Source organism: Mustela erminea, chromosome 5 (genome assembly GCF_009829155.1).
Source record: "Mustela erminea isolate mMusErm1 chromosome 5, mMusErm1.Pri, whole genome shotgun sequence".
NCBI classification, from domain to species: domain Eukaryota; kingdom Metazoa; phylum Chordata; class Mammalia; order Carnivora; family Mustelidae; genus Mustela; species Mustela erminea.
Genome location: NC_045618.1, coordinates 105,262,876 through 105,283,462, shown reverse-complemented (window position 1 = coordinate 105,283,462; position 20,587 = coordinate 105,262,876). Strand labels below are relative to the sequence as shown.

The window sequence follows — 20,587 nt, the reverse complement described above, 5'->3', positions numbered from 1 at the left end:
TTTAGCAGGCTGTTTCAATGCCCTGTCAGACTAGTAGCTTCTGGGTGGTATGGTCTATGATATGACCATTGGATCCATGGTCACCTCCTTTGCTGTAAAGTGGGTCCTTTGAGGTGATGTGGTATGTGGGATCCAGTGCCACAGAAACAATACTCCCTCTGAGGAGAGGCATAACCAACTCAAATGTTTCTATTCCTGTCAGAATGAATTACTTATCTAGACTGGAAAGGAACTAATGTAATCAACATGCTACTACGTGGTTGATTAGTTTGCTTGAAGGATGTGGCTCTTTCAGGGGCTTAAAGTTGGTCTTTGTTACTGTTAGGCTCGATATTGAACTTTGATGGTAGCTGGATCAGCTTTAGTAAGTAGGACCTTATGCTCTTGGGGTGTGTTGTCTCTGTTCATGTCCCCTCTGTTCATGTCCCCAGGGTGCTGATGCTAGGCAAAGGCAGACTGATGTCAACTGATAGAGTCATTTTGTCTGCCTGATTGTTTGATTCTTCTTCTATGGTAGATGGCCTCTGGTGATACAGATCTTCACACTCTGTGCTCACTTACATGTATCCATCCACAAGCCTCTATCCCAGATTCCTCCATCCTCAGTCTTCTAATTTTCCCCTCTCATAGCCAGTCCCTTTGCCATTGTCTTTGAGTCCATATATATGCTAACCTAAGGTCCATTCTCTTTCCACCTAATCTGATGAGCAGGTATATTTTGCAACGCTTTGCCTGTTCAGAGGATTTTTTTTTCTTGCTGCTGAATTTCAAGGCCACCTGAGTGAGGTTTTAATTGCAGCTGCTGTCCATTTTTAGTTGACACATATAATGGGCTACTTTCTGGTTGATTTTGAGATAATCACCTCCCAGGATTTGTCTGGCAAGACCCAGACTAATGAATTAGGTGAGAAAATTATGAGGAATGTAACTCCAGCATTCTTTAGATAAGAGGTTGGCATGGGGTAGACACTGTTTTTAGAGTTTTACTGATAGACAGCCATGCCCTTTTGTTTATTCATTGTCTATGGCTACATTTGTACTCTGGCTGCAGAGTTTAATGGTTGTAAGAAAACTGTATGGCTTATAGGCCTAAAATACTTACTGTCTGGCTCCTTAAGAAAAAAAATCGCTCATCCTTGTTTTAGACCTTTAAGAGTGACACTAAATTTTGCCCTTCCACCTGATTTACTACATCGAGTAGAGGCAATTTCAGAGACACCTTGGACTTCCCCACTATAAAAGCTCTTACTCTATGGACCAAGGACCCAGCTGGGAGTTACATCAGTCATCAAGTGTGTCTATCACTGTTACATGTTTGCAGACTGGGGAAATGGCCAGTAGTTGGAGTAGTGGAGCCACTGGATCTTGGCTAAGAATCCGTTTATTTCTTGGTTCCTGAAAGTCCTCACTTTCTTGAGTCCATGATGCTTGGAGTCAATCAAGTATTGGAATCACCTAGGACCTTCTAAACAACAGACCTCAAAATGTTTGAGTGTTCCCCTTTCCCTAGTGCACAGTACTCAAGTAAATGGTCATAGCTCTTTTAGGGGGAAGGAGTAGTAGAATCATAACTGCATATATTTGTTAGCATATTGGAGAGTCCTCCCTTCCGGAACCTGGCCCTTTTTTCAGTAAATAGCTGAAGTATATCATAGTACATCCTCTATGACCTTGACATAAGCTCTGGACTCCTACTACCTCTTTTGTATCTCATCTACAATATTCTCTGCTCTAGTCACACTGGCCTCTTGTCATTGCTCATATGTCCAGTTTGTTCTCTGTATTTGGAGCATTGCTTTCCTCCATAGCTTATTCCTTAGCTGTGTTCAGGTCTTTGTTCAAAATTTGTTTTCTTAGAGAGCCCTTGCCTGATTACTTCTGCCAAATAACTACTTGAATCCATTACTCTGTATCCTCTTTAGTTTTCTTCATAGTTCTTATTTATCATTTATCTGTTCATTTGTTTGTCCCTCCCTTTCATGACATCCATAGGGGCAGAGATTTTTCCCCTGCCTTGTTTACTGCTATTTCCTGGGTTTGTAGAATAGTCAGTAACATGCACTAGGCCCTCCATGAATATTTGTTGAATGAAGGAATATTGTATTTTGAGAAAATTGAAATATTTCATATTAAAAAATGCTTGTTTTTTTTACCATGTCAGTAATATTTGTCTGCTGATGTATAAATTTTTGAACATATATATAATTTAATAAAACTGGTATATTGAAATTAACAAACTGTAAATTTCAATGAAGTTTGAAAGTTGAAAATTGCCATAATAAATTGCAATTTATTCTTACCGAATAATAAATTAATAACCCATGAGAACTATGATTATTAATTATTTACTTAGATGTGCATGTGTAAAATATGACAAGGAAAAGGAACATGATTATTATGTAAAGTTATTTATGGGAGTATTGTGGACTTTTGGAAGACGTGACTACTTTCTAAATTAATTTAACTTCTTTTATTTATTTATTTATTTATTTATTTATTTTAAAGATTTTCTTTATTTATTTGAGAGTGAGAGAGTGAGAGAGAGCATTAGAAGGGAGAAGGTCAGAGGGAGAAGCAGACTCCCCATGGAGCTGGGAGCTGGATGAGGGACTCGATCCCGGGATTCAAGGATCCTGACCTGGGGTGAAGGCAGTCGCTTAACCAACTGAGCCACCCAAGTGCCCAATTAAATGAGCTAAAGTATGTAAAGTATTAGGCACATAATAAGCCCTTAAAAATTAGCTGTTGTCAACATTATTTAGGAGTATTTCATATTCTTGTCAGATTTTAAGTTTTGAAGTAGCTCAGTTTCTAAAGTTCTAAGTAGCTCTAAGCAAATTCCTTTATCTTGAGTCAGTGTTTCCCAATTTACATATGTAAATAAAGAATTTTTTGACATACATAAACTTTTATCTCAATAGAAATGAAGTAGACAGAGAAGAGGTTTGATTATTTAAATGATCATATGTTTGTTAAATGTGTTAATTATATTTCAGAGGGCCAAAAGTTGTTTTTTTTTTTTTAAATTTATTATTATTTTTTTATAAACATATATTTTTATCCCCAGGGGTACAGGTCTGTGAATCACCAGGTTTACACACTTCACAGCACTCACCAAAGCACATACCCTCCCCAATGTCCATAATCCCACCCCCTTCTCCCAACCCCCCTCCCCCCAGCAACCCTCAGTTTGTTTTGTGAGATTAAGAGTCACTTATGGTTTGTCTCCCTCCCAATTCCATCTTGTTTCATTGATTCTTCTTCTACCCACTTAAGTCCCCATGTTGCATCACCACTTCCTCATATCAGGGAGATCATATGATAGTTGTCTTTCTCTGCTTGACTTATTTTGCTAAGCATGATATGCTCTAGTTCCATCCATGTTGTCGCAAATGGCAAGATTTCATTTCTTTTGATGGCTGCATAGTATTCCATTGTGTATATATACCACATCTTCTTGATCCATTCATCTGTTGATGGACATCTAGGTTCTTTCCATAGTTGGCTATTGTGGACATTGCTGCTATAAACATTCGGGCGCACGTGCCCCTTTGGATCACTACGTTTGTATCTTTAGGGTAAATACCCAGTATTGCAATTGCTGGGTCATAGGGCAGTTCTACTTTCAACATTTTGAGGAACCTCCATGCTGTTTTCCAGAGTGGCTGCACCAGCTTGCATTCCCACCAACAGTGTAGGAGGGTTCCCCTTTCTCCGCATCCTCTCCAGCATCTGTCATTTCCTGTCTTGTTGATTTTAGCCATTCTGACTGGTGTGAGGTGATATCTCATTGTGGTTTTGATTTGTATTTCCCTTATGCCGAGTGATATGGAGCACTTTTTAATGTGTCTGTTGGCTGTCTGGATGTCTTCTTTGCAGAAATGTCTGTTCATGTCCTCTGCCCATTTCTTGATTGGATTATTTGTTCTTTGGGTGTTGAGTTTGCTAAGTTCTTTGTAGATTCTGGACACTAGTCCTTTATCTGATATGTCGTTTGCAAATATCTTCTCCCATTCTGTCAGTTGTCTTTTGATTTTGTTCACTGTTTCCTTTGCTGTGCAAAAGCTTTTGATCTTGATGAAATCCCAATAGTTCATTTTTGCCCTTGCTTCCCTTGCCTTTGGCGATGTTCCTAGGAAGATGTTGCTGCGGCTGAGGTCGAAGAGGTTGCTGCCTGTGTTCTTCTCAAGGATTTTGATGGATTCCTTTCACACATTGAGGTCCTTCATCCATTTTGAGTCTATTTTCGTGTGTGGTGTAAGGAAATGGTCCAATTTCATTTTTCTGCATGTGGCTGTCCAATTTTCCCAGCACCATTTATTGAAGAGACTGTCTTTTTTCCATTGGACATTCTTTCCTGCTTTGTCGAAGATTAGTTGACCATAGAGTTGAGGGTCTATTTCTGGACTCTCTATTCTGTTCCATTGATCTATGTGTCTGTTTTTGTGCCAGTACCATGCTGTCTTGATGATGACAGCTTTGTAATAGAGCTTGAAGTCCGGAATTGTGATGCCACCAACTTTGGCTTTCTTTTTCAATATCCCTTTGGCTATTCGAGGTCTTTTCTGGTTCCATATAAATTTTAGAATTATTTGTTCCATTTCTTTGAAAAAGATGGGTGGTACTTTGATAGGAATTACATTAAATGTGTAGATTGCTTTAGGTAGCATAGACATTTTCACAATATTTATTCTTCCAATCCAGGAGCATGGAACATTTTTCCATTTCTTTGTGTCTTCCTCAATTTCTTTCATGAGTACTTTATAGTTTTCTGAGTATAGATTCTGTGCCTCTTTGGTTAGGTTTATTCCTAGGTATCTTATGGTTTTGGGTGCAAAAGTTTTCTTTTGTGGGAGATCTAATTTATCGTTAGGACTTAATTCTCAAACATGTCAGCACATGGATAAACTGTTCTTTTTTTTTTTAAAGTAGCCAACAACCTTGTTTACTTTCTGTGCCTCCATTCTATCAGATAGCTTCTCTATAATGGCAATCTTATGAGAGACACTGGATTAATATTACAGCTATTTTTCAGTTATTTGACTGCTATACAAGAGACTTTTATAGATAAAATGTAAAGTCTTAAAGATTTTTTTAATACCTACTTATATTGTTTTGTGTTCTTACTGCTCAGTGTTTACTTTTTTCTTTTAGCAATTAGTGATGTTAACAGTCGTAAAGGTTTTATGGTTTTCTTATAAAATATGAACCAGTTTGAAAGTTGATATTGGATTCTGCCTTCAGACAGGCATGTGACAGTGTATCAGTTGTCTGATAAAATTACTGGTATGCATTATTGGTGGGTCATATGATTGGAATGTTTATAAATATAAGTAGAAATTTTAAAAGACATGATCAGTGATGTGCATATGCCTTCATGTGGCAGTTTTTAACTTTTTAGCTTCACTTGTTATACTTACCATCTAACTTTAGGTACAGGGAACTACTTGTAGTTTCCCATAGTTGCCATTCAGTTTTACATAGCAATAGAACAGAATGATTCAAATCTCAGCTCAGCTTGTGTTACCTTGGTTAAGTAATTAAGCTCTCTTAATTTTAGTTTCCTCATCATATAGGTTGGATAAAATAGGACCTTCTTTACAGGTCTTATGAAGAGAATAGTAAATGAAGTAATACATGTAAAGTATTTATGTGAGATGTTATTCTTGTTGGTACATACAAGTTGTTGGTACATATAATAAGAATGTGCACAATGCATATTCTTATCATGATGATTATTGTCAGCCTGACTGAAATTCGTGCTCTCATTCCTCCTCTCACATGAGACTGGTGAACGATTCTCTCAAATACCAGTGTGGTGGTGGTGGTGATGAAGATGATGATAAAAAACAAGTTTATTATCTGTTGGCCCTAATTGTCATCTCTCATGTTTCTCCAGATGTTGTCCATGTGATCTAGTCTATCTTACTTCTCAGTTCCTCTAATAGGTTAAGTTCTATCTGCTCTTTCCTAATAGGAAAAATATTTGTTCCATTACTGTCTGGCTGATTTTTCTTCTTTATTCTAGTCTCAGCTGAATTGTTAGGTCCTCTGAAAGTTTGCATGATGTAATGCCTACTTCTTGCCAGTCTTCTCTCCCTTACTGTCTTCCCATCATCTGTTCCTGTTGTGTAGGCTTAGATCCAGGACTTTTCTTTTGCTACATTTATCACAATTACAACTAGTTATGTCTGTACTTGTTTATTGTTGGCATCCTTACCTAGATCATTCCTATGAGGCCTTGCAGGAACCCTGTCTGTTGAATTAACATCTATATTCTACTACTATGCCTAGCACATAGCAATTGCTTAGCAAAATTTGCTGAATTAATAAATACCACATTTCTGTTGCCCAACTACCTGCTGAGGTAAAAGTTTACTCAGAAGTGTTTAATATTAAAGTTTGCACACATTCTTTCTTTTATGTATCACATATGATGCATTCTTTATAATTTTTCCCCTATTAGGATGTGAGTTTCTTGAGGTTACAGTTTCTTAATATATCTTTTTATTTTAAAGCCTAACAGTGCTTGGCACTGGAAATTTTATTGTTCAGTGAATGTTTATCAATGAAAATATGTTTTTAACATATGATTAACAAATGGAGAATTCAAACTAGAATCACCAGCAAATGCTACTAGTTTTAAGTTACATGCTAAATGGGAGGCAATATATGATATCCAGTTGTGTGAAAGAAGGTAGTGTGAAAAGTACATAAATTAGTGTGTATTAGTCTAAAAAATTTATTGTCAGCTAATGGTGAACATTTGAATGTTTAGTTTCTTGATTGGGTCTTCTACTTGAATACGCTTTTTTTTTTCACAATTCATGCTTTTTTTCTGAGAAAATTTAGAAAAGTGTATGTGTATTCATCAGTATTATATGTAAACATTTTTGCATTTAATTTTTTAGCATGGTTTTAATAGGAAGATAGTTTTTCATCCTGCAAATTTGTCATTATTTTTAAATAATGACTTATTGAATATTTATGAAACAATTTTGAGGTATTATACATAATACTCAGTGAACATTCAGCAAAAATTGTTGTGTTCGTATCTGCTTTCCCCTTAGAATTTTAAAGGTAGAATTACTGGGTTAAAGGGTATAAGCATTTGTAATACTATTGATGTTATTAAATCATTATCTGTTGTCCTTCAAAAATATTCTACCTATCAATGTTTCTAAAACATGAGTGTGTGAATTTCAGTTTACCCTCTCCTGTGTTGCATATTGTAATTACCAAAAAAACCACTTTTTCAATGTGTGTGGTTAAAAAAAAATGATAATTTGATTTTATTTGATGATTAGTGAGGCCACAAGTATTTCATGTTTCTCGTATGTCTTCTATAAATTGTATCCTTTGTTCATTTTTCCATAGGGATGTTCTAACTAATTATAATACCATTCTAATATTTTAATATCCTAATTTTTATTAATCTATTCATTTAAAAAAATGAAACAGCCTTGTACATTTTAATAATATTGATGTGTTTAAATGGAAATTTAATTCCATTTTAAGACCTCACATAGTAGAACCTGTTTCATTTTTGTAAGTAGCATTAATTTATCTCCTCCGAACTTTTTAAAAGAACATTTATTTTGTAAACTAGGAGCCTTTTGTGGCAGATGAGTATATTGAACGACTTGTGTGGAGAACCCCAGGAGGAGGCTCTAGAGGGGGTCCTGAAGCTTTCGATCCCAAAAGGTGAAGTAAAAATGTTTTTTTCCCCATAGATCCAGTCTAGTACAAATTTGTGTTTGGAATAGAGGTTACTATTGAAATTCCTTCCAAAGTTTGTGTGAAGGGATTTTAGTTAATACTTGGCCAGTAACGATAAAAGCATTAGAATTCGGGGTTTGTTTTCTTTTATATTTCTTTTATTTTAGAGAATGACTTCAAATGGTGTTAGGGGAGGGGTTTTATTGTGTTAAAAGAATTTAATTTTTTCTCCAATTAGTAATAAATTAGAAAAGGTTGATTATATTCTAAAATAAAAACATGTTAAATATGTCACTATTCCCTGGAATGCACAATGTTATTTTTATATAGTCTATAAATATTTTTATAGTATATATATTAAATATATATTTTTATCTTTTTGACTATTTTCTATAAAATTGATTTCTATTCTGGCAAGTAGAAGAGATTCTGGGTGAGGTTTTCTTTTTTTTTCCTGGGTGAGGTTTTCATTCATCATAAAGATAATCCCAAAGATGTTCTTGAGAAAATTAACATGGTCATCACTACTTCAGGGGATGGTTATTGATACTTTATTACAAGTGAACTGGCCAGTTCCTAAAGATTACTCATGGATGAATTGATATATATATTCTGATTTTCCTCTATTAGGTTATTAGAAGAATTTGTAAATCATATTCAGGAACTACAGATAATGGATGAAAGGATTCAAAGGAAAGTAGAGAAACTAGAGCAACAGTGTCAGAAAGAAGCCAAGGAATTTGCCAAGAAGGTACAAGAGCTCCAGAAAAGCAATCAGGTAAACAGTTAAGCTATGAATAGTTTACACAGGTTATAATATCTTTATTTCCTTCCACTATTAAGTTCTTTAAAAACCCTAGTCACATAATAGTAACTGTTGAGGTTTCTATCAACTGTTCCCATTTCTGGGGAAAAATGTCAGTGAATTGTTAACAGCCACTCTTAGCACTGACTTGCTGTTGATCTGTGGTTTGTGATCATGGTAGATCCTTCTTAGGTTGGAGTGGTATCCAGTATAGTCACAGTGCAAACTTTAGCAGACCTGCATTTTTAGGGGCTCATGATTAGCTTGGATATTTAAGTAGTCATTTGTATTCTCATTAAGCATAAAACAAAGTTAATACCAGAACAGCTATTGCCTGGATGAGTTTTTCCCCTAATCTGGGAAGTTTTCTACAAATCATGTGGTATATACCCAAACGAGAACTGTGATGCCACCGTGAGAGTGGATTCAGAACTCTTTCTCAGTCCATTTTGGAGTAAAATCAAATCACTAGCCTGGCCCTGTGGTAAGTAAGCAACTTCCAAGCCATTCTTTTTTTTTTTTTAAGATTTTATTTATTTATTTGTCAGAGAGAGAGAGAGCACAGGCAGACAGAGTGGCAGAGGGAGAAGCAGGCTCCCTGTGGAGCAAGGAGCCTGATGTAGGACTTGATCCCAGACGCTGGGATCATGACCTTAGCCGAAGGCAGCTGCTTAACCAACTGAGCCACCCAGGCGTCCCTTTCCAAGCCATTCTTAAGTCCCAAACTGAATCTGGATCATGTGAACCCCTTTTACAGCTTGGGCCTTATCTGGAACCTGATTGCCCTTTATAAATGTAGTTCATGGAGTCCTGCTTAGCATTGCTGCCTCCCAGGGTCTGTTCTTTAGTGTTAGGAATTAGCGAACTGATTTCTGCTCACATTATATTTATTTGATTTCCTTCACTTAAGTATATATGGCTGTGGAAAAATATTTAATAAAGTCAGTAATTTATGTAAGACAGAAAATGCCTTTTTAAGTAGTCAAAGTGATAAGATCCCAAATACTTATAATGCAGTTTTCTCTTGGTAATAATAATAGTATTAATAGTTAATTTAAGAAGCTTTGGAGACTAAAAAAAAAAGAAGCTTTGGAGACTGTCTGCTGTGCCACTTACTAATGTTATAATCTCAAACAACTTCCCTGTGCCTCAGTTTTTTCCATCTATAAAATAAGTTGTTAAAAGGATTAAATAATTAAATACATGTAATGTGCTTAGAACAGTGTCTGGCACAGAGGAAGTCCTTAGTGAATGTTTGCAGTTTCTTCCTCCCTCATCTCATAACTTAAAGTCAGAACAAAAGTGCCATACTGAATTATCAGCAGTTTTGTTATTGGCAATTCTAAGGCATTACAAGTTAAGTATGTAACTTTCAAATACCACATGACAGCCTGTGAACCCTGGAAAAAGGGGAAGAATATGTGAGGAAGTATTTACCTTTGCTTCACTTGAATAATTGTTACAGTCTTTTATGTTTTCAAAACTGGGCAAAATCATCTTACCTTATTTCTAATAATAGCATTTTTTCTTCAGATATTTGAAATAAATGTTAAATGCTCTATTTTTAATTAATGCCTTTTATTTCTGACATTTTTGACTCAGTGTAGTAGCAAGCAAATTGTTCAAATCACTGGTCCCTTTGATACTTAGTTTGTTGATTTCAGAATCATTGTTTAGGACTTAATTGTACTGGGAATATTGTTAAATAGGATACTCTTTGTTGCTTAACAAATATTCATGATAAAATATTATTTTTATAGTTAAAGGTATAAATGTGTGCAACTTTGTTAAAAAGTTTTCAGATCATGCAGTGCTAATGGGCATAAATTGTTCTAGTTAGCTCACATATAACTTCTGTGTTATCTTTAGTTACCCAAGTTAGAGAGTAGAGATGAGACTGATGGTCTAGTTTTGATATGAATTCACTTATAAACTGGATTCTCTGATTGTATTTTATGCTTCTGCGCATTTTTCCTAGGTTGCCTTCCAACATTTCCAAGAACTAGATGAGCACATCAGCTATGTAGCAACCAAGGTCTGTCACCTTGGAGACCAGTTGGAAGGGGTAAACACACCTAGACAGCGGGCAGTGGAAGCTCAGAAATTGATGAAATACTTTAATGAGTTTCTAGATGGAGAATTGAAATCTGATGTTTTTACAAATTCTGAAAAGGTGAGTACTGTCAGAAGGATAAAAGCACCTGCATCACTAATAACAATGCCCAAATTATGAACTATATTTATTATTTTCCAGTTACTACTTTCAAATCACCAAGTAGCTGACTTATTAAAACTTTTTATTGTTCTGAAGTATATTTTAATACACTTGCTGCAGAGTACTGATGAAGTGTGTATACTGAGATTTTTAATTGCAGGATTGTCTGGAATTTTTGTTTATGAAATTGTGTGTTTTTTGATAATGCTGAGATAACTGTGTTAATAAGTTTTTCTTTTCCATAGTTGACTTTTAATATTAATGTAATTTAACAGTTATATTCCATTGGGTGAAGATGTAGTCTGACAGGCTGAAGTATCTTTCTCCATGAGGAATGCAGAGTTTCTAATTTCTATTACTTGAATAAAGAGCTCTTATAAAGAATTCAGGTATAGTTTGGACTAAAGAGAATTGAAAAATCTGAATTGTTTAGGGCGCCTGGGTGGCTCAGTGGGTTAAGCCGCTGCCTTCGGCTCAGGTCATGATCTCAGGGTCCTGGGATCGAGTCCCGCATCGGGCTCTCTGCTCAGCAGGGAGCCTGCTTCCTCCTCTCTCTCCCTCTGCCTGCCTCTCTGCCTACTTGTGATCTCTCTCTGTCAAATAAATAAATAAAATCTTTTTAAAAAAAAAAAAAAAAAAAGAAAAATCTGAATTGTTTATATTAATCCTTTTCATAGCACTAGTCACTTACTGCTGGTCTAAGTATTAAGTATTGGCTGTTCTACAGTCTTGAAAGGAAGATACTTAGGTGACTTTCTTCCTCCCATGGAGAAAAATCAAAATGCATGAAAAAATTCTAATAGATAGTATATACATATGGTAACATTGTCCTCTGATATATAAATATAGTTCTCCCTGAATTATTCCAAGTTTACTCCATGGAATATTTTTGATTGTGGAATGTTAAAAGTTAGGTATTGTTGAAGTTTACTTTGAATTAAGCAACACATTTTTGTGAGTATGAACTGTATAGGCTTATAGAATTTATAATTTTTAGAGATCTTTGAAGAAACAGTTACATATTATACAAAATTCCTGTAAGGAAAGGACAGTATTTTAAATAATTAGTATGGGGCTCTTGGGTGGCTCAGTGGATTAAAGCCTCTGCCTTCAGCTCAGGTTGTGATCTCAGAGTCCTGGGATCAAGCCCCTCATCGGGCTCTCTGCTCAGCGGGGAGCCTGCTTCCTTCCTTTTTCTCTGCCTGCCTCTATGCCTTCCGGTGATCTCTAGCTGTCAAATAAATAAATAAATAAAATCTTTTTAAAAAATAAATAAATAATTAGTATGAGCAGTTACGTTTATAGTATAAAGTTGAATTGACAAGATTAGCATTAAGAACATTATCATATTTAAACACTTATTAAACAGTGGCCACATCTAGCTTTTATTAGATTTATGTGATTTTTAAGCAGAAGAGTAGATATGCATATATACAGACACACACCCCATGCTCAAACAATGAACTGTTTTCCAGGATAGTTTATGGAATGTTTTATTTTATATTTACTAAATATAAACATGTATTTATAATATAAAAGTATATATTTATGCATATTATAAATATGTTTTAAACATGAAAAGTATATAGTTTAAATTTTATAACTTGGATTACCTTGGATTATACCTATAGGATTATGAAATCTATTTATGCTATTATAAACCAATGTAGATAATTTATCCAATGTGAGTTGTCCTGTTTATCTGAATGCAGCCAAGGCAGCCATTTATAATCTAGGGGAAAAAATATGCCTGAACATGCATATTTTTAATCTGATTTGTATTACTTGTAATATTTTACATCTTGAAATTAGGTTCTTTACATTTTTTAAAAAACATTTCAATTGGGGCACCTGGGTGGCTCAGTGGGTTAAATCCTCTGCCTTCAGCTCAGGTCATGATCCCAGGGTCCTGGGATGGAGCCCCGCATTGGGCTCTCTGCTCAGCAGGGAGCCTGCCTCCCCTGCTCTCTCTGCCTGCCTCTCTGCCTGCTTGTTATCTCTGTCTGTCAAATAAATAAATAAAATCCTAAAAAAAAATTTTTTTTATTATCCTCAGGTAATTGTATAGTTCTTAGTATTATTGTTACCTGTTAAATTTTGAGGTTTTAATTGGAAGAAGTCTTCAAATTGCTAGTTCATTCACTTGGTCACTTAACTATAATTTTTGAGGTCTAAGTATAGACCTACGGTTTTTAAGTGAATTCCTCTTCTCCTTTGCTTTACTCTTTTCTGTAGTCCGTTTTCTTTCATCTTGTGTTCTTTTTTTTTTTTAAAGACTTGAGAGAAAGAGAGAGTGTGCACACATTGGGGGTAAGGGGGAGCAGAAGGAGAGGGAGGGAATCTCAGGTAGACTCCTAAGCACAGAGCAAAGAGCCTGATGTGGAGCTCAATCTTATGAGCCTGAGATCATGACCTGAGCCAAAACCAGGAGTTGGACACTCAGCTGACGGAGCCACCCAAGTGCCCTGTGTCTCTTTTTCTTATATTTTGTTCCTTTTCCCCCCAATTGTTTTATTTTTCTCTCATGTCTTCCATAAGTTTTGAGTTACTGTTTGCTAACTGTGAATCATTATTTTTGGCTTGGTACTATCACAGTTAACTATACTTAGGAACTCATATATGGTATTAGACTGTTAATTATCAGATAACCTTCTGGCTGTCTCAATTTCTATCTTCCCAAAGGAAAGAAAATCACCCACATAGCTAGGGAAGTGTATGATTGTGGAAGGAATTAGAATGGGAGAAGATATCTTCCTGCTCCATAGCCATTTTTGTTTTTTTAATCTTTGTTTCTCAGAATCTTTAATTTTCTTCCCTAGGAAAGACCTATTTTATGTCCATATTACATATTTCCTCTTACCTCTGTTCTTACAAAATATGTTAGCTGTTTTTCTTCCTAGAATCACAGCTTATTGTGCTTCATGTAGATAACGCCTGATGACTCTGATTATCTTTAACACCATTTGCAAGTATGGCTGGTCTCTCACCTCACTCGAGATTTAGCAAATGATTACATTGTGGTTTGACAACTTCTGTACTTACTGTTGTAGTACATTTTAAGTGATGAACGACCCTAAGAACTATAGTGCTTTAAATGATTTTTCCAAAACAATTACCTATAGAAATTCAATAAAATTAAGTGTTATTTGCTACTATATTCCCACTGCATTTATGCAAAGTTTGCAAACAGTACATAATGGGAACTTCCATCTCTTAAAAGATAGGAACAAATTTCTGATGGAAACATCGAAATGGCTGTGGTCCAGGCAGGTCTTTTCTGAAGGGGATATTGATGAGGAGAAAAGGATGGATATTGCTAGTCCAACTAAATGACATGGTGAAAAGCGATACTGCAGTAGTACCTGTGCCCATGTGCAGCAGGATTGAGTGAGTGGTAACTGAAAATGACAGTGACTTGCTGACTAGGAGAGAAGAGATAAGTGAAACTGAAATCTATAATCACTGTTTGAGAACAGTGATATTTTTTCTTTGACCCTGCTGTTAACCACTGTTGCTTTCCAGACTTCACATGATACTTAGAAAGAGCTATAGTAATGTTTTTAGCTCTTCCTTCATGTTTTTAAGTCTCTTTTTATGTTTTAGTGTAATAGAGAGTGAGCATAAAATCAGTTATTAAGGGTGTGCTGAAATAAAACTCAGTACTTATGTGACATATAAAGAAAAAGTGACTATTACATAACCACCCTACATATTAGTGTAAGTAATCACAGTCACATATTTGCTAATAAGAACTTCAGACCCTTGACCTTAGCCCTTTAATTTTACAACTTATAAATAAGTAAACACATTTTTGTACCATATTTCATTCAGGAGACTTCATATTAAATTCTGTCTTTGCTTTTAGAACAAGTTTTATAAATTTATGTATTTATTAAATGACAGGTATTTTTATTGTTTTATGCATTTAGCTTAAAGTAACATATATGCAGTAATATGATCTGAATTACTTTCATAAATCTTATTTGTCTTTTTTGAGTTCATAAACCAGAAGAGAAATTCTTGCTTTTAGCAAACAATGACTTAAGTTTTTTCCAAGTAAATTTGAGCTACAGGTTTCATTAGGAAGGGACTGTGGCATTATAAAATCACAAAATTTCAATACCAGAGAGACAAATATTATGTTTTATTGACTTTGTATTAGTGATATCCCAGATGTCTTTCTGTTGCTCACAAGGTTTTATTTTTGTGAATTTTAAAAGAAAATTGTTGGAATGAGGGTCTGTGGGCTATTTTCAAGTATAAAGATGTTTTTGATATGCATAGGGTTTTTTTTTTAATTACTGCTTTCATTTACTTTTGAATAGATAAAGGAGGCAGCAGACATCATTCAGAAGTTGCACCTAATTGCCCAGGAGTTACCTTTTGACAGGCAAGTTTATTTCTCAAGAGCTAATTTGAAAATATGCTATAATTTATAGATAAAGTTGTATTTTTCCCTGTACGGTTTTGCTTATTCAACAAGAATTTATTGAGTAACCCCTTTGTACAACACATATAATAGTTGACTGAAGAAATGTGGTCTCTTAATATCTACATTTAATGATATACCTTGAAGTACTTTTAGTCCTTTGTCTCTTCTGAAAAGAAATTGCTGAAGGAGAATTTTGAAATTTACTAACATGATTATTTTGAATTTTCAGTTTTTGGACTTTGATAACCTGGGTGGGAGAGGACAGGGAAAATTTAAACATGGGATCATTCAGCTGTTTTTTTCTTATATGTAGATAAGAATTCTTAAACTTTGGGGGGTTTTAGACACCTGCAGAAAGCTGATAAAAGCTGTAAATTTCTTCTCATAACTCAGATACACACAGATTATGATATGCAACTTCATGGAATTTTAGACTCTTAGCCTAGCCACAGACTCTTTCCTAGGGACACCAGGTTCAGAAACCTTGCTTTAGTTAAAAAAAAACAAAAACAAAAACTTGCTTTAGGTGCAAGGCCCTATGGCCATTGCTAAGTCAGGTATTAATGGTTTCATTTTAAAAGAAACTTTATGGAGAAGATTTTTTTTCATGATTTCCCTTCAGTCCATAGAATGGTGGACTTTTTAATAAAATCTTATTTTCCTCATGAATGTCTGAAAAAAACAAGTCTTCATATAACAGACAATAGATCTGTTATTATTTGGGGCAGTACTTGGAGATCCTTGGGTACAGGTAGAATATAAATGTATTGCTATACTTAAAGCTTGCAATACAAACATAGGGTGAGAATGAATTCCCTACCCGCAAACTCTGAGTCATCATGTAGAATGAGCTGTGATGGTCATGTATCATTTAGCTATTGCTAATAATCTCATATTTTTCCCAGCATGATGAATCATGACTTTTTTTCTGAATAGTTCTGTTTTGTTTATTAACATAATATTTTATTAGGGCCAGAAAGATAGTCTCATATATTTTATAAAGAAATATTAAGTCATTAAAACATAGTTGAAAATCTTAGGGAAAATCTTCGTTATGTTACTAAAATTTATTGAAGAGATTGAGCTCATATTTTGTGTTAAAATATACTTTGAGGGGTGCCTGGGTGGCTCAGTCGGTTAAGTGTCTGCCTTTGGCTCAGGTCATGATCTCAGGGTTCCAGGATCGAGCCCTGTGTCAGGCTCCCTGCTTGGCGGAGAGTCTGCTTCTCCTCCACCCCTCCCCTGCTCTAACTCTCTCAAATAAATAGAATATTTAAAATATATATATACTTTGAAAAAATCAGAAAAGAAATGATATCTTCAAAATATAAATATTACAGTATATTGCTTTATTCTCACCAGGAACTATCATTCCCATCTCCTTGATTGATTGATTTTTAAAGTTTATTTAACTAATCTCTACACCCAGCATGGGGCTTGAACTCACAATCCAGAGATTAAGAGCTTCATGTTGTACAGACTGAGCCAGCCAGGTGCTTCATGAGCAATGATTTTTAAAGTCATCCCCAAAACCTCTCTATCTCATTTCAGAGTTGGACCATTTACTTAAGTAGGTTAAATGTGTGGCTCACAAAAGGTGCTTGATAATTATTGGATAATCTCTCCATCCTGTTCTACATATACTCATCATCTTTCACTTCTCAGCTATATAATTCTCTTACAGTTTTGTTTTAGCCTCTCTACCAAGACTTGGAATTGAATATATGTCCTAATTAGATTTAATTTTTTCAGAACGATCATATGGCCTTACATGCACTCTCTAATCCACCATGACTTTGATACATCAATTTTGTATAACTGTAAATTTTTATTACCTTCTTTATCTGTCTTTGCCGTCTCTTTTGCCAGCTATCCTCCTCTCCAAACTGATTGCATAGGATCTCTCAACATTAATTTTCCATGATGTATCTTTTCCCTTGATACTTAAGTTTTTTTGTTTTTTTTTTTTAAGATTTTATTTATTTACTTGACAGACAGAGATCACAAGTAGGCAGAGGCAGGCAGAGAGAGAGGAGGAAGCAGACACCCTGCTGAACAGAGAGCCCGATGCGGGACTCAATCCCAGGACCCTGGGATCATGACCTAGGCCGAAGGCAGAGGCTTTAACCCGCAGAGCCACCCAGGCACCCCAATACTTAAGTTTTTAAAAATTTCAAGCGTATGCTAGTATGTGATATTTTGGTTTCTGAATTTGCAAAGATTGAATGGTTAGTCTGTAAGACATGTTGCTGGGTCCTTTCTATGGCTTTTCTTTTATTTTTCATATACTTATCATTGTTTTTATTTTAAATAACAATAATAGAATTTTATGTGAAAAAATCCAACAGAAGGGGCAAATTGATAAGTATCAAGGAATTTAAAATGTTAGTGAATAATGTGTTGAAATAGTAGCTCAGTGTTGGAGCTGGTGGAGTTGTTAATGTCTCATATAGAACTTCTCCCTCTGTAAGAAGTTACTGGTTATTGGGACGCCTGGGTGGCTCAGTTGGTTAAGCGGCTGCCTTCGGCTCAGGTCATGATCCCAGCGTCCTGGGATCGAGTCCTACATCGGGCTCCTTGCTTGGCAGGGAGCCTGCTTCTCCCTCTGCCTCTGCCTGCCAATCTGTCTGCCTGTGCTTGCTCTCTCTTCTCTCTCTATGACAAATAAATAAATAAAATTTAAAAAAAAAATAAGTAAAATCTTTAAAAAAAAAAAAAAGAAGTTACTGGTTATTCAGTGAGAATTTCATTAATGAGAACCAGTTACCCCATCTGAATTGCCCCGATTCAGTTTTGTTACCTGGCCTGCTTTCTCTTCTGGCTGGCTGGCTAGCTGACTAGCTGGCTGGCTGTCTTGCCTGCTTTCTTTCTTTCTTTATTCTTCACGTCCCTTCTTCTCTTTTTCCCTCCCTCCATCCTTCCCTCCCTCCCTCCCTCCCTCTTTTCCTTTTCCTTTCCTCCCTCCCTCTGTCTCTTCTTCCCAGTGATGACCTTTAGTAAAAAGAGTTCCCTTATACCCACCAGATTCTTTTTTCCCCTTTTATTAACATCTTAGATTACTATGGTACATTTGTCATTACTAATGAACCTTATCATTGATTTTTATCTTTCAGGTTTTCAGAAGTAAAATCCAAAATTGCAAGTAAGTTTTTAATAGTATTTAAAAGTATTTAAAATAGCATATAAAAGTATTTAGTTTTGAATAGATAATAAAAATACTTGTGTAAAAGAAAAAAAAATAGTAAAAAGAGAGATAGTGGAAACAATGTCATCCTCCCTCCCCATCCCTGAGTTTGACTCCTCTTCCTTAAAATAATCATTACCAGTTTCTTGTGTATTCTTCAGTGTGCTGTAGATATGTAAGCGTAGGAAAAATCATGTGGGTGTGCATGCGTATGTGCATGTGTGTGTATAGAATTTAGTTCTACTGCCCCCAGTTATTTTAAAATAATTGGCTAGCATACTATACAAATAGTTTTATACCATGTGTTTTTAATTTAACAATGTATCTTGGAGATTATTTTATATCCATACATATATCTCTCAAGAAGGTGTTTTTTTTTAAAGGCCAAGTGCATATAAGCATTCTGGTACTGATACGACTCCTTACATGATTAGTTTTATTCTTTTCAATCTTTGGGTTATATTTTAAGTAGGTCAGTCTAGGTTTCTGGAAAAGCCACAATATTTGTAGGCTCCCGTGGTAACCTGGGTCATGTTTGGGATGCCATTGCATAGAAGGTTCAGAGAGCCACTTGTTTTCCAAGAAGTGTTACATCAGAATGACATAGATAGTTGGACTTCCTGGCACTGTTTTTGATTACTATAGATAAGTCCAAAGTTCAGGTTTTCATTCAGAACATTAGTAGCCTCTGTAATGGAGTGAATCAGATGCTATGTATTATCTTAAGGTGAGATTTGGTGTTGAAGCCACCATTGTTCATGGTAAAGACTTCTGATCTCTAGTAAGGAGTTTTATAGTCCTCTTCACCCTTTCTATAGCTTTAGGTTTAAGATTTTTTTCCTATCTCTTACTATCAAAAATGAAATCCAGAGGTTTATCTCAGTTAACTGATTTTTTAAGTAACATTGGTAAATGGTAATCAGATCACTGGTTGGGAATATTTTATTGTGTTGAAAATAATAGATTTATGTATCATGGTACATTATAAGGCTAGATTCACTTTGTTTTTGTAATTCTTTAAAAAGAAAAGTAGATCCATTGTCATTATATTTGTAAATAATTTATATGTTTGTAAACAACTTGGATACCTTGAATGTCCCATTGTAGATAAATGACTTTCTTTTTATGTTTAGGTAAATACCATGATTTAGAATGCCAACTGATTCAGGAGTTTACTAGTGCTCAAAGAAGAGGTGAAATCTCCAGAATGAGAGAAGTAGCAGCAGTTTTGCTTCATTTTAAGGTAAATAGTAATTAATAAAAACGAAGTTTAGTTTTTAAGATTGTAGAAATTATATAAATTCTGTATAGTATAGTCTCTGATTTTATTATAGTTGTATAACTGTATCACAGTAACAGTTTTTATTGTTTTGATATTTGAATATATATTTCACATAAATAATACTAAATTTTAGGTATTATTTTATATTCAATAATATTGATATTTTGTCAGTTAATTTTTATATAGGTTGACAGAGAAAATCATACTGTCTTCTTGTTTTTAAATAATTTATGTTTTTAGTCAAACATGTAATAGGATGAAAGCAAGAAGATTTAGCTTTAGTGGCGCCTGGGTGGCTCAGTGGGTTAAGCCTCTGCCTTCGCTCTGGTCATGATCTCAGGGTAGGGATCAAGCCCTGCATCAGGCTCTTTGCTCAGGGGGGAGCCTGCTTCCCTCTCTCTCTGCCCGCCTCTCTGCCTACTTGTGATCTCTCTCTGTGTCAAATAAATAAATAAAAATCTTTGAAAAAAAAAGATTTAGCTTTAAATTTCTAGTGGAATGTAGGAATCAGAGAGTAGATGGAATGTAACTAGTAAAAGATTTAAATTAAATTCAGAGGATCACGTGGTAATACAAAGGAATATTGTCTTCTTGGAATTTGAATTAGGGAAAGAATCCCTGTATGGCATTGTATTTCTACAAAGAAGGTGCTTAAAGAAATAGTGTTTGCTTAGTTTCAGACCACAATGCTATGAAACCAAAGTCAACCACAAGAAAAAATTTGGAAAGACCACAAGTAAATAGAAGGTAAAGAACATCTTACTAAAGAATTAATGGGTCAACCGGGAAATTAAAGAATAATTGAAAAAATTCTTGGACGCAAATGAAAATGAAAACATGATAGTCCAGAACCTTTGGGGTACAGCAAAGGTGGTGCTGGGAGGGAAGTATATAGCAATACAGGCTTTCCTCAAGAAGCAAATACATAACCTAATTTTACACCTAAAAGA

General features: G+C 35.1%; 1 protein-coding gene across 2 annotated transcripts in view; it reads left to right on the top strand.

Annotated features, from left to right (window-relative positions):
• EXOC5 (exocyst complex component 5) overlaps nucleotides 1-20,587 on the top strand; it is a 61,588-nt gene that overhangs the window by 12,811 nt on the left and 28,190 nt on the right. For both annotated transcript variants that reach the window (XM_032344311.1, XM_032344310.1), the window contains exons 2-7: nucleotides 7,610-7,704; nucleotides 8,350-8,497; nucleotides 10,503-10,697; nucleotides 15,065-15,129; nucleotides 18,285-18,313; nucleotides 19,489-19,598. In XM_032344311.1, coding sequence (XP_032200202.1) covers nucleotides 7,610-7,704; nucleotides 8,350-8,497; nucleotides 10,503-10,697; nucleotides 15,065-15,129; nucleotides 18,285-18,313; nucleotides 19,489-19,598 — 642 coding nt within the window. The remainder of the gene's footprint in view (nucleotides 1-7,609; nucleotides 7,705-8,349; nucleotides 8,498-10,502; nucleotides 10,698-15,064; nucleotides 15,130-18,284; nucleotides 18,314-19,488; nucleotides 19,599-20,587) is intronic.